This window comes from Carassius carassius, chromosome 22, assembly GCF_963082965.1.
Source record: "Carassius carassius chromosome 22, fCarCar2.1, whole genome shotgun sequence".
NCBI lineage: Eukaryota > Metazoa > Chordata > Actinopteri > Cypriniformes > Cyprinidae > Carassius > Carassius carassius.
This window is the reverse complement of record NC_081776.1, coordinates 24,126,886-24,141,491: the sequence shown is the minus strand read 5'-3', so window position 1 is coordinate 24,141,491 and position 14,606 is coordinate 24,126,886. Positions and strand designations below refer to the sequence as shown.

General features: G+C 37.9%; 1 protein-coding gene and 1 pseudogene across 1 annotated transcript; one reads left to right on the top strand and one right to left on the bottom strand.

The window, feature by feature from the left end:
* The window catches only part of LOC132099126 (NACHT, LRR and PYD domains-containing protein 3-like), a 476,979-nt pseudogene that overhangs the window by 100,662 nt on the left and 361,711 nt on the right, over positions 1-14,606 (bottom strand).
* Positions 6,400-10,859, top strand: LOC132099132 (uncharacterized). The gene is made up of 2 exons (XM_059505591.1): positions 6,400-6,599; positions 9,026-10,859. The coding sequence occupies exons 1-2, from the start codon at positions 6,589-6,591 to the stop codon at positions 10,617-10,619; spliced, it is 1,605 nt and encodes a 534-aa protein (XP_059361574.1). The 5' UTR covers positions 6,400-6,588; the 3' UTR covers positions 10,620-10,859.

The following is a 14,606-nucleotide window of genomic DNA, read 5'->3' as shown; positions in this document are numbered from 1 at the left end:
GAAAAACTGGTGCTGGCCCACCTGAAAGACATCACTGGACCCTTGCTAGATCCTCTTCAGTTTGCCTACAGAGCAAACAGGTCTGTTGACGATGAAGTAAACATCGGACTGCATTATGTTCTGCAACACCTAGACAGACCGGGGACTTATGGGAGGATCCTGTTTGTGGAGCTTTGCCTTCAACACGATCATCCCAAACCTCCTCTTGCCCAAACTAACTCAGCTCTCCGTGCCCACCTCCGTCTGTCAGTGGATCAACAGCTTCCTGACAGACAGGCAGCAGGTAGTGAGGCTGGGAAAATACACATCCAGCACCCGTACAATCAGCACCGGAGCTCCCCAGGGCTGTGTTCTCTCCCCACTGCTCTTCTCCCTGTACACTAACGATTGCACATCTAAGGACCCCTCTGTCAAGCTCCTGAAGTTTGGAGATGACACCACACTCATCGGCCTCATTCAGGACGGTGACGAGTCTGCTTACAGACAGGAGGTTAAAGAGCTGGCTGTCTGGTGCACTCTCAACAACCTGGAGCTTAACACGCTCAAAACAGTGGAGATGATCGTGGACTTCAGGAGAAACCCCCCTGCACTCCCCCCACTCACCATCATGAACAGCACTGTGACTGCAGTGGAGTCATTCAGGTTCCTGGGCACCACTATCTCTCAGGACCTGAAGTGGGACATTCACATTGACTCCATTGTGAAAAAGGTCCAGCAGAGGTTGTACTTCCTTCGCCAGCTGAGGAAGTTTAACCTGCCACAGGAGCTGCTGAAACAGTTCTACTCCACCATCATCGAATCCATCCTCTGCACTTCAGTAACTGTCTGGTTCAGCTCAGCTTCTAAATCGGACCTCAGAAGACTACAGAGTGTAGTCCGGACTGCTGAGCGAATCATCGGTACAACCCTCCTATCTATTCAAGAACTGTACTTATCCAGAGTGAGCAAAAGGGCTGTTAAAATCACTCTGGACCCCTCACATCCAGCACACTCCCTCTCTGAACTTTTCCCATCTGGTCGACGCTACAGAGCACTGAGCACCAGAACAACCAGACACAGGAACAGTTTCTTCCCTCAGGCAATCCATCTTATGAACAGCTGATAATAACTGTGGGACACACTACACTATTTATATTTATATACACTACACTTATTTATCCAACACACATACTTAGCGTACACTTAAATCTTTTGCACATAATATACATGTACATACATGGAACACACTACACTATTTATATTTATATTTATATACACATACACTTATTTATCCAACACACATACTTAGCATACAGTTAATATTTTTGCACATAATATACATGTACATACATAAATGCTCATTGTAATATACCTGCCATACATTGTCAATTTGTATATTGTCATTCCTTACCCACCTATTTGTATTTTTTTGTATTTTTATTCCTTATTGTGTTTTTTGTTCTGTCGCTGTTATGTTGCACTGCGGAGCTCTGTCACGAAAACAAATTCCTCGTATGTGTGAACATACCTGGCAATAAAGCTCATTCTGATTCTGATTCTGGTTAGTTGCTTGTTTTGTGCGTGGTTGTAGTGGTAAGCCGTTTGAGATCAAATGAAGCAAGGCGTGAATGGAAGTCTGTAGCATAAGGCTTGTCTAGATGAATGTTGAAGTCACCTAAGACTAAAAGTGGACTGCCATCCACCGGGAATGAGGACAGCAGCCCAAACAGCACCTCTAGAATGGTGACTAGAATTTGCACAGGCGGGAGGTAAATTACCACAAACTGGAGTTTTATAGGAGCTGGAGCCCACCGGGAACGCCCACACAGGCTCAGGCTCTCCACACGGGCCACAATCAGAAGACTTAAAAGAATGCATAGCAGAAAAAGAAGAACATGGGCGGAACTACGTATGTGTGAGCCCTTTAAGGTTTGAGAAGATTCATGCCTCTCAGGATGGGTTTGTCCAATGAGAAAGGCTTATATTCCAAGTGGGAGGTTGGAAATACTGGTGTGTAATTTGCACATGGAACTTGATTGGGTGTTGATACAAAATTAATAAAGATTCTTAGAACACTAATAAATTGCCTATGTACCAACATACAATATACACTCTCATTTAGATCATCAGAAGACCAATTCAAAGATGTTTAACACGGTAAAATTATATATACTGTAGGTAAGATTACATGCATTAAACAGTATACAATACAAAAGACAATATACAAGATCAGTAACAACATACACAATGACCTGGGGATATGCATGATAGGAATGTTATAGAAAAATTTCTCTATGAATTATTTAAAAAAGTCATTTCCTATAGCAGCGTGTGTCTGTTTTAGAGAGAATTGAGAAGGAGGAAGATTCTCTCTACATACTTTTAGGTCATAAAAGCTTATCTGATCTGGCTGAGGGGTCCTCGTTGCCATGGAACCAGGGGCCTTAGGTCATTCCCAGACATGATGGCACACAGTATGTTTATTGGGTGAGGGGTCTGTGATTATTTGTTAATCTAATAAATAACCGATTTGTTAATCTAATGAATAATTGATTTGTTATATCTAATGAACAAATGTGTCTGATTGGTCCAAATGCTATAAAGTGATCGCATGAGATTCAAATGAGTTATAATTGTATAGGGGAGAGTGGGTTGTATATTTTCAATTGTTAGAAATGAGTTGACCAGTGCCCCTAACCTGGCCAACCTGACGGTGGGTGTGAGAGAAAGATACATTTTTAAACAAGAGCAGCTGGAGTGGCTGAGTCTTCTGGACAAATCCAGGTCTCAGTCAAGCCCGTTTTTAGCCTAGTCAGCTTATCCTCATTAGGTATATGCCTGTATCAAATTTTCCTTTTGCAATGAATTGCTAATGCTTTTTATCACAGTATAGAGTATTTTTATAACAAAAATAACTGAACATTTAAATTCAATAAAGCAATAGAAAAAAATATATAAAGTTAAAAGTTTTACACAGATTAAAGTGCAAAAGAACTATAAAGACCCATAGGTATCACTTCACAATAAGACCTCATTAGTAAACCATTAACATTCACAATGAGCAATAGCTACATTTGCTACAAAAGTTATTAATCTTTGTTAAAAAATAACTTTAGATTTTTAATAACAACATGTTATTACATTTTGGAATACCTAAGATTAATGAATGTTCAGAGGAATTATTCATTGGCAGTTTATGTAAACTAATGAATTAACTAACGTTAACTAATTAAGCCTAATGTAAAGTGTGAATTAACAATAAAAAATTCGGAACACTTTCAAACAATATCTAGGGCATGTTGTAGTCCAGATTAAAATGAAAAGAAAAAGTTTGAAAATAAATAGCCTATTAAGTCTAAATACTTAACTATTTGGCACTTTGATAAACATCATAGCGAATACACAAATCTGAATGACTATTTAAAATTATTTAAATATGTTTTAGAAAGTAATGCAGCTGTTTACTTATGGAGTTTCCAGAGTAAGAGCTGCATTTTCTGAAGTTTAGCACCATCTGCTGTCAGAGAGTGAATGTTCTTTCATTCAGCACATCTCTCACGTGTTCCCCAATGTGCTTCTCATGCGTGCTTGATACATCAGAGCTCCGGTACACGCAGCTCTTTCAAGTAGCATACAGGGTGTTGTGCATTTTGACCAGTTGATGGGAACAGTATTCTTAAAATGCATTCCAAATTCGGAATAACTTGTAATATGTAATTATTCATGGTATTTAAAAGTGCCCAAGATAACAATATCGTGCATATTCATTACTGCTATATAATGCATTACCAAATACCGCCACGTCTAATTCTCAGTTACATATAATAGACTGTTTTTTGCTACAGTATAAGCACAGTTGCATAAATACTGCTGCTTAAACACTTTGTAATTCACTCAACACTCAACAAAAAAACAACTATGGCATAGCTGCAGAAACCTACCTTTAATTTTTTTTTTTACTTTAAATAAGATTTTTATTGGCAATGTTAATGGCAAAACTGGGACACGGAACTCAACAAAACAGTCCAGGGGCTTGACATTAGTCCCCCCTCCCGGAAAGTGCATCTTCACACCGTAGAAACAACATGGGGAGGGGAGTGGGTGAGAACTAGAAAGGAGGTTCAGGAGGAGGACGACAGGCAGAGGCCAGGGAGGAGACAGGAGGGGCTTGGAGCTGAATGAGTACAACTGGACCCAGGGCCACTGCCTTAATGTCGACCCACAGTGGAGCCTAAGGATGGAGGAGCCATGGAGGAGGAGCCTGAGGTGGAGAGCCAACGAGCCAGGGGGATGCCAAGGACCCGGGGGGCCAGGGTGGAGCCGAGGGCTCTGGCGACCGAGCCGGAGACAGAGATTCGCAGTTGAGCCGGAATGACTGAGGACCAAGGTGGAGCTGGCGGAAGGAAGGAGCACAACGGAGCTGATGGGATGGAGCGACGAGGCTCAGCCAGAGGAGAGGAGTCCAGAGGCGATGGCGGGTCGACGCCTGACCAAGGCAGAGCCGGAGGGACGAGGGAGCTCGTTGGAGCTGATGGAATGATGAATAACGGTGGAGGCAAGGGAAATAGGAGCCGATTTGGAGTCACTGGGTCTATGACACTGGAGGCTTGCACCACATGATGGTGGGCTGAGAGAGAGCAGAGTGGCTGCCAGACTACAGCGGTGGAGCGGGCACTGGAGGGCACTATCGAGGAGCTCTTCTCCACTCTCACACGGTCCGTGGCTTTCTCCCCCATGGTGGGCTCTGTAGCCGGCACTCACACCTGGCCTGACAGTTTGGGCTCAACTTCTGTGGCAATCCTCTGCTCTGTCGCTTGGCTCTGCTCTGGTTCGTTGATTGCGGTGGGAAATTGCTGTCAGTCATCGGTGGGTTCGGGCTTATTCTCCCTACTGTGGGGGGATGGTGGCCTGGGCTTTGGGTCAGGAGTTGCACTGGCGATAAACTTCTGGGAACCGGCAAGGAAAAGAGTTCCATTTCTCACCAGTGTTCAATCCAAAAAGGCATTGAAATTCGGTCTTGGATCATCCTCAGACAACATTGGCATCGCAGAAAGCACAGAGTGCATCGTCCGAGGAGTTGGTGAGGCTTGCTAGTACACAGAACAGTCTGGTGTGGACCCCAAGTGGGATATTCTGGGCGAAGGAGGGGATCTATGGGAAAACAGGATGGAAACAAAAACAAAGAAAAGAACTAAAACAAAAATGGAGGGTAGACACGGAGGTTACTGTTTCAGTTGGTCCTTCTGTCACAATTTGTGGTGGCGAGGAACGAGGAGACACAGGAGACTTCACAGTAAACACAATATTTATTCCAAGGAATCACAGGGCAATACACACAATCACACAAACAAGTATGACATTCAATGACTGACAAACACTAATAGAATGGACTGGGGTTTTTAAATTCAGGATAACGAGGGAACTAAGGAGACACACCTGGAATGTTTATTTTAACTATTTAAATTAACAATCAAACTAATCAGACTGGAGAGATACTGGGACACGGAACACAACAAAACAGTCCAGGAGAGTGACAGTATATAGTCAAAATTTGGCTGTGGTAAAAGATGAGGTCCACCAGGTCCCAAACACCCAACCCTTATGAAACAAAAATATATTGCAGTATATTGGAAAATATCACGTAATATATTAGGCATATATTCTTATATATATTTATTTTTTCCAATATATTGCAATATATTGAAAGCGGCAATCATTTGTATATTTCGCAATATATTATGTAATATATGTATCATCAATATATTATGAAATGTATTCAAATATATAATATATTAGAAAATAAAAAGGGAAAATAATATATTACAATATATCACAATATATTTTAAGAAATATATTGGTAAATATATTTTCCTTTCGTAAGGGAAGCGGAATCTAAAAAGTGTTAAAATTATTGTATATGTATATTTGTATATAATTTGTATATTTTTAGTGTTCCTGTAGCTCAATTGGTAGAGCATTGCGCTATCAAGCGCAAGGTTGGGGGTTCGATTTCCCGGGAACACATGATAGGTAAAAATTGATAGCCTGAATGCACTGTAAGTCGCTTTAGATAAAAGCGTCTGCTAAATGCATAAATTTAAATTTAAATATTTATAAAGTTAAACTTTAATGTATTATCTTGGATTATCACTAAGCAATTCCTGACCAGGGTTCCTTTTCATTTTATCCCCCTCATTTAAGGTAGATAATACTTTTTTTTCTTTTGGAAATGATGATTATTTAATCCTGTTTGGGTTTGATAAATTTTTTTGATAATAAGAGATTTTTAAAGCACACGCACAAATACACATAAATAAAACCAATGAAAATCATGAAAATGTTTTATTTAGTGGATATTTATTATTTCAAGATATTTAATTACATATGACTATAATAAATGACATCTAATAAATGATATTTTTCACATACATAAATGTTCTTGTCTTTTTATGACATACTATTCAGATGACACAGAAGGCACATTTGGTTGGGAGGGACTTCAACGAGTTAGGCTTGTTAAATAAACCAGTATTTCAAAGCTGATTGCTCAGACAGATGCTCCAGCACTAGGGCTTCAGTGAGGTGCACACTTTCAATCCTGCTATCACCATGGATTCCAGGTGAGTTGAAATACTTCTGAAATTCTACCACTGTGTGCTCACATCTTTTGCAGAATCTCACACGATGACACATCTTAAAACAATGTGTTGAGTAGTTAAACTTTTAAAACCACTGCACTCTTTTCCATACCATCATGCTGCATCTCAAATTTTAAAAAGCAAAAAATTGCCCCTTAAGCCGAAAGTATACTTACATTTTGATGCACTTGTATCTGTAGTTCGCTACCTGTGGACACAAAAATTAAATAAAGAAAAAAAAATCGCACAAGTCTGGGATTTTAAATTCAAATATCCTTGGTTTGATTAGAAAGACAAGAGGCTATTATTTGTATAAAATAAGACAAAACACAAATAACATCAACATGGAATATATGAAAGTACAATTATATTCCATTCATGAGATAAAATGTAAATAAAATATCAGCTGATCCGATATAATCAAATATTCTTTTACAGCTTTCTTTGAAACATCAACTTAATAGAGTTCAGTTAAAACAATCGGTGTGGGAACTATCTGAACCTGCAGGTGATTTTTTTTTTAGTATTATCAACCACTTTTCAAAGTATACAATACAAATTACAATGATATACATAGCCTATGGCATACTTTTAGAAAGCATAACAACCAAACATAACGAAACAACAACAATAAAGACTTTTTAAACAATGGCACTTGCAAATGTTGTTGCAACTGTGATCTATCTATCTATCTATCTATCTATCTATCTATCTATCTATATTTATTTAGATACTACTTACAGAACTAGTATGGGCTTCTATTGGTACTCAAGACTTAGGGTGCTTTCACACCTGCCTCATTTAGTTCGGTTGAATCGTACCAGAGTTCATTTCCCCCTTTGGTGCGGATCATTTGGGCAGGTGTGAAAGCAGCAATCGCACTCGGGTGCGCACCAAAGGTGAACCAAACAAGCGTACCGAGACCTGCTCGAAGAGGTGGTCTCAGTATGCTTTCAAACAAACTGGAGCGATTCGTTTGTGGTGAGAACGTGATCCGACCTCGAACAGACCCAACTGCAAAAAGTACTGATCATTTTTGGACTAACCAGTTGCCGTATTCAGCTGCGCTGTGCATTATGGGATGAGGAAGTGTTTGTTGACAGTTTGCACTTTAGCATGGCAGCTCGTGGACAAACTTGGAGTAGTGAGGAGGTGCGGAGCCTCATAGAAATTTGGTCAGATGACCATGAGCATGTCAGAGTTAAGAAGAATTAATGCACGCCTCCGCTTGAAGTTACGAGAGATGCCCGCTCGCCGTTTGCAGTGCATTAGAACATTGTTTACAAGCCGAATCCGCGCTTCAATATAGAAATGTATTGTTTGTATATTGTGGTGTATACAAACAATGTACTAGATTATGGCCAGGGACAAAACCAGCCCGCGCAGTCGTCTCTCCATAGTTGTGTTGTCTCCGTGTTGTTTGCTGGCTTTCTCTCTTATGTTGGAATATTTCCGCACGTAAATTCTGACTAATCGAAAAGCAGTTTAGGAAATACGTCATGGCCAATGAGTGATGTGGATGTTGTCATGTGACTGCATTTTGGTTCGTTTCAACTGGTTCGGACCAAAGCAATCAGTGTGGTGTGAAAAGGAACCAAAAAAGCTGAAAAATGCTACAGTGTATAATTGTTTGCCCTTGGTTCGGACCAAATGAACTGAACTAGAGATGTGAAAGCACCCTTATTTACTAACATTGACTTACTATGGCATACACTAAATGTTAGTTAAATGTAAATTTAAAAAAAAATTATATACACTGACTTTCAAAGGCAGTTTTAATTTTATTAATGTCTTCCCTATGCTGCATGATTTCTTGCCTGGCTGGGTATTGGGCTCATTACCAATAATCAATTTCTTTAGCAATGCACAAGTGCTTTTAGTAAAATGCTATCACAATTTTTTTTTAAAGGGTCAAGAGCCCTACTAAAAGAAACACAGATCACTATATAAAATTTAAATAAAACATCAGCATTGGCTACAGAGCTAAAAATCTGTTAAACTCAAGAACTTTTGTAGACGTTGGCAGAAAGTCAAATCAATTAGTAACAAGTAAAGCTGATAATGCTTTTTTGGAGCTGGTTATTCATCCTCCATCAATAAATAATTTTAAGAGATTTTATGCCTTTAATTTCAGTTGATTTATTTTAAGGTTGTGGCTGGAATTTAGTTGTAGTTCTTGTGTTTCTGCTCGTCTTTCTCTCTTTTTCTATTCTTATTGTTTGTATTTCTCTTCAGTGATTCTTCTTATTAACAGCAGTTGTTTATCACTAATGCTGAATTATAACTTGACTTGTTAATTCAACACTGGAATTTGTGTTTTGTGGGTGGAGCTGAACATTGCTCCCTACAACTAATTAGGTCCAATCAATGCAACAATTCTGAGAAACATTTGTCTTCTTATTTTACAGACAGCCAAGTTTTACACCACGCAAATCAACTCTGATTCATCAAGGACCTCCAAAACGCATACGTTTACATACAGAAAGAAAAGTGCTTAATGAAAATGGGAAAGTCAGAAAATGGACCTATGGGAAAAAGGACACCAGTAAGCAAAACAAAACTGTTCTATTGGTGGGAGAGACTGGAGCTGGCAAGACAACTCTCATCAACACCATGGTCAACTACTTACTAAATGTGAATTTTGAGGAAGAAATATGGTATGAAATCACTGAAGAAGAAGCTGGAGACCAATCAGAATCACAAACCTCTGAAATCACCATGTATGAGGTCTGTCCTGTAGAGAGTCCTCTAACTCTTACCATCATTGATACTCCAGGCTACGGAGACACTAGGGGACTTGAAAAAGATCTGGATGTTGCTGCAAATTTAGCCACTCTGTTTCAGAGCATTGATGGAGTTCGTGAAGTTGATGGCGTGTGTTTTGTGATTCAAGCATCTAAGAATCGTCTCTCAGACAGGCAGCATTACATTATCAGTTCAATTCTGTCTTTGTTTGGAAAAGACATTATGAACAACATTGTATTTTTAATCACACACTCTGATGGTATGGCGCCCAAAAACGTCCTCGGTGCTATCAATAAAGTTAAAATCCCTTGCAGACGAGACAAAAGTGGCCAACCTGTTTATTTTTTATTCAACAATCGGCAGGCTGATGCCCGTCCCACTCAAGAGCGGCACATTCGTGCTCAAAGCGATGCCTGGGAAGCCAGCGTGGACAGCATGAAGCATTTCCTTCACTCTATGAATGAAATGAATACAAGAAGTTTAGAAATGACTTCAGATGTACTCATAGAGCGCATTCAATTAGAAGCAGCCATCTGCAATTTACAGCTGCGTATTCAGGAGAAGGAGCAGAAAAAAGCTGAAAAACTTCAGATTCAGGAGGCAATAAAACAAAACAAGGAGAAGATTGAAAACTGTAAAAACTTTGCCATTAAAGTCAAAAACACGATCAAAGAGAAGGTGCCCATTGAAAGTGCTTCATGGAAGAACAGGAAGGCAACAATCTGCACCGTCTGCGAGGAAAACTGTCATGAGTTTGACTGCTGGTTTGTTTCTGATCCCAGCAATTGTGAAGTCATGAGTAAAGGCTACTGCACTGTGTGCACTGGGAAGTGTCATCACAGCAAACATGTAAAAGAAAACAAGAAATACATAATCAAATCCTCATTTATGATGATGGAATTTGATGACATTAATAAGGAATATGAACAAGCTAAAGAAAAATCCAAGAGGTTTTCGATCATAATGGATTCACTTGACAAAGAGCTGCAAGAGATTGAAACCCAAAAGTCAATTCTTCTGTTCAATGCTTACAAGACCATCAAGCATCTGTCTCAGATCGCATTAAAGCCAGATTCTGCCTTCACTCTTAAGAATCTTGACTTCTTCATCCCCAGACTGAAGGAGGCTGGGAAAGAAAACTGGGTCCGAGAGCTGGAGGAAATGAGGAGAACCGCTGAAGCTGAGGAAGCAAATAAAGATGCTTTGAGTTATCTTAAAGCTGGTCTGACAAAACTATTCCTCGGTGGGCAAAGTTGAAATTCCTTAAGTGGCGGAGAAAGAGTTAACAAATCAATAATACTTCATGACTTACTTTAAATTGTATTTTGGGTGCTGGATGATAAGTTAACAGAAAATGTTGCAAACAAACAGTAATTTGTTTCACCATTTAGTTTTTTCCTGAAAATCCTGAAAATCTTTTTCTGTATATTTCTTTTTACTTATGGTTATTTTGTTCAGATTGTCAGATTGTCTGTATATTTAAATTGCTCAAATTAAAATAAATTTCAGACATCTCAAACTTGATATTTTCTTTATTTACATTTATGAATTTTATTTAAAGTTACTTACAGTGCATTCAGGCTATTTTTACCAGTATATTTGAATTCTATTTCTGTCAAGATTTTCAGAGTCAACCCAGCTGACCTCTTCAACTTTTAAAATAGTTGTTTTGTTTTGTTTCTACAATAAGTATATATAACTTGGTAGAAAATTAAGGTGCTCCAATCAGTTTTTGGGTTGATCATCGATCACTGGAAGATGTATTGGCTGACACAGGTCAGGATCATCAATCATGGGTCTGTTGTTTTTCTCATTATTAACATTATTTCATAGGGAGGCTTCAATAAGTTCTATTCAATAAGACTTCTAACACATATCCACAACTTTTTAATCAACATTGCTAATGTACTGTAAAGTTATTTTGTGTAGGAAGTGGTTTTGGTTGCAAATATATGCTTTTAATAAATTTACCAAACACACAAACACTGTTCAACAGATAAACCAAGAGCACATTAAGCTTAATAACAATACAGAAAAGCTAGTAAAACGTAAGTAAAAAAGTTGATGGAGAACGCAAGCACATTTAAATTACAGTACAATTGAGAACAGCTCTAACATAATCAAGAAAACATAAAATACAGAGCTTAAAACTTACAACTAAGGGATCAGTTTTCAACTAATAATTAAAAACTTTCCATCCATTTTGGCTGTTCATTTACATGACAGAGGAGTTTGGGGAGCTTGAAAATGCAAACATTTAAAAACTGGTTCAAAGTGCAAGTTTTTGAAAAACATAAATCTGTATAAACAATGGAAACTCGAATTTGTGAAATTCATAGCCATGCATATTATGTGTTCAAAAAGAGTATGTCAACAGGCACATAGTGTTTCTTTACCAAGTGACACTGCCAACTACTGGCCTGAGATGCATAATACAGTTTATTAGTCATATTCATGGGTGGATTGGAACAGGGAATGTTTTGACATTGTTGTTTGTTTAAACGTGTCCTAAACTTCTAGCTAAATGTTTGGTCTGGTTTCATAAGAACTATGACAGTAAAAGATGTGTGGTTTATATTAGTACTTGCAGCCATGTGATGAAGTTGAGAACCACAGTTGGCCTACTGTGACACATGCAGGTAAAAGTTCAATTAAAACTACAGCCTAAAACTTTATCTTGTTATCTTGTTACAGTCTAGATTGTCTAATAGTAATGAAATAGTTCACCTTCATTTGTTGGCTAACAACTGAATATGAGCTGATGTTAAACAAATAATTTTATTAGTTAAGCCAGTTTAAAAAAAAAATTTAAACATAAAATTTACACAACAATGCTTGATAAGTTTGTAACCTGTAAGATGAATGCACAATTTTGATTACCTAAAATGTTGAAGATCTGTTGTGGACAGATTAAAATGGTTTGAAACAAACATCATTCAACAAAATAACTACTTATTAAACTCTTGTTTAGAGCCATTTGCAAAAACAAGTAGTCCATTTCTGATTATGACATCCTCAACCTAATTAATGTAAAACTTTGGATAATTTTCAAAAGTGTAGACATTATATGTATAATACTGGATTATGTTACACTAACAATCTGTGACAACAATATGTGACTGGCTTGCTTTTAACTTGCATAATGACTGGTAATTCTATGAATTCTTAACCACAAACACAATACTGTCTTAATTTTCAATAAAAAAAGAATCAAATATTTTAAGGATCAATCATGATTTTGAGAAGCGCTGATGATGTTGTTATTGCCTCAAACTAGTGAATTAGTGCTCTAAGAACCACATGTGATTTAATGCCTTTTGGCAGTCCATTTAATAAGAGAAAGACATAATTACTGCCTTTGTTTGTTTTGGCAATGCGTGTGTGTGTCTCTGTATGGGTGAAGTCCTTTCAGTTGCAAGTAAGAAAGACTGTTTGTATTAAAAACCAGTTACACACCTTTAATAGGCTGTGTGACATACTTTAAAGGGTGTGTGACATACTTTAAAACTTCTGTGCCAGGATAACATCTGCATATAGAACCTGAACAAGGGCATTCAACGTAACACTACACATGGTAAAAGAGGTCTTACCAAACATGCTAAATGCCAAAATCATTTTTGTGGTAGATGCCAATCAAGGGTTCTGGATGATGAATGCTCTAAGCTGTGTGCATTTAAAATACGCACAGTAAGGTACAGTTTCCTGCATTTGATTAACAATGTAGATAATATATTAGCATTGAGAGAAGAAATTCAAGAACATGATTACAGAATCAAAAAACTCCTGCTGGAGCAATCTCAAATTAATGAGGTAAGTCTATTCAAGGTTTGGGTAACAATTATGTTACAAATTACATTATTGTGTACTATATGCATTCATGCATTAAATATGAAATATTAAAATATTCAAGATGTGTTTATCGTCCTCTAAAGTTGAAGACTCTACTGTTGAAGATATTAGCATATTTTTTTGTGTGTCAGAATAAAAGAGAGGTTCTCAGGAGCACGCATAAAAACCCTTTTGATTTTACTGGCAAAAATGTCCCCATTCCTTCACATAAAATCAATTTACAGGCTTTCATAGACAACATAGGAACTCAAGAAAGGGTTTTTTTATATATAAGGTGCTTAAACATTAGCAAAGACAGGGTAATTATACAAGATACAGTTTAGGGGGTCCCTGCAGTCACCCGGATCCAGTACGTATCCAGACCAGATGCTGGATCAGCACCTAGAAAGGACCTCTACATCCCTGAAAGACAGCGGAGACCAGGACAACTAGAGCCCCAGATACAGATCCCCTGTAAAGACCTTGTCTCAGAGGAGCACCAGGACAAGACCACAGGAAACAGATGATTCTTCTGCACAATCTGACTTTGCTGCAGCCTGGAATTGAACTACTGGTTTCGTCTGGTCAGAGGAGAACTGGCCCCCCAACTGAGCCTGGTTTCTCCCAAGGTTTTTTTCTCCATTCTGTCACCGATGGAGTTTCGGTTCCTTTCCACTGTCGCCTCTGGCTTGCTTAGTTGGGGTCACTTCATCTACAGCGATATCGTTGACTTGATTGCAAATAAATGCACAGACACTATTTAACTGAACAGAGATAACATCACTAAATTTAATGATGAACTGCCTTTAACTATCATTTTGCATTATTGACTCACTGTTATCCTAATCAATGTTGTTCAGTTGCTTTGACGCAACTTTTAAAATAAAGGTGACTTGACTTGACATACAACCCCTTTAAAACATAAAGTGTCATATCACTTCCCGATATTTTTTTTTATTGTTAACATACTTTTTTTTTTACTATTAACTATTAAGTTTTCTTGGTTAGAGACAGCAATGGTCTCATCTCAATGGTCTCATTATCAATCTCTTTGTCAACCTCTTATCAACCTATAATGTTTGTGTGTGTGTGCTTTACTTTATGTTCCTTTATTTATTTGAATTGCAGTAGTCCTCTTTCTATATTCACTAATTTCCAAATATTCATTTAACATATATTGTTACATTATGTTTTCTGTTATTGTTTAATGTTGTGTGTGCTGTTGTCTACACAGCAGTTAGGAATATTTCCATCTCAACATCTTCAGAATTCAACATTATTACAGCACCAGTTGTAAAGCAGTAATTTTTCATTACTTTTTTACTTTTCTTTTTCTTTTCTTTTTAATTTTATATTACACTTGTTGAATTTGTTGTGCTATGGAGACTATTTGAGAAAATTTGTTTCCTGTCTCCT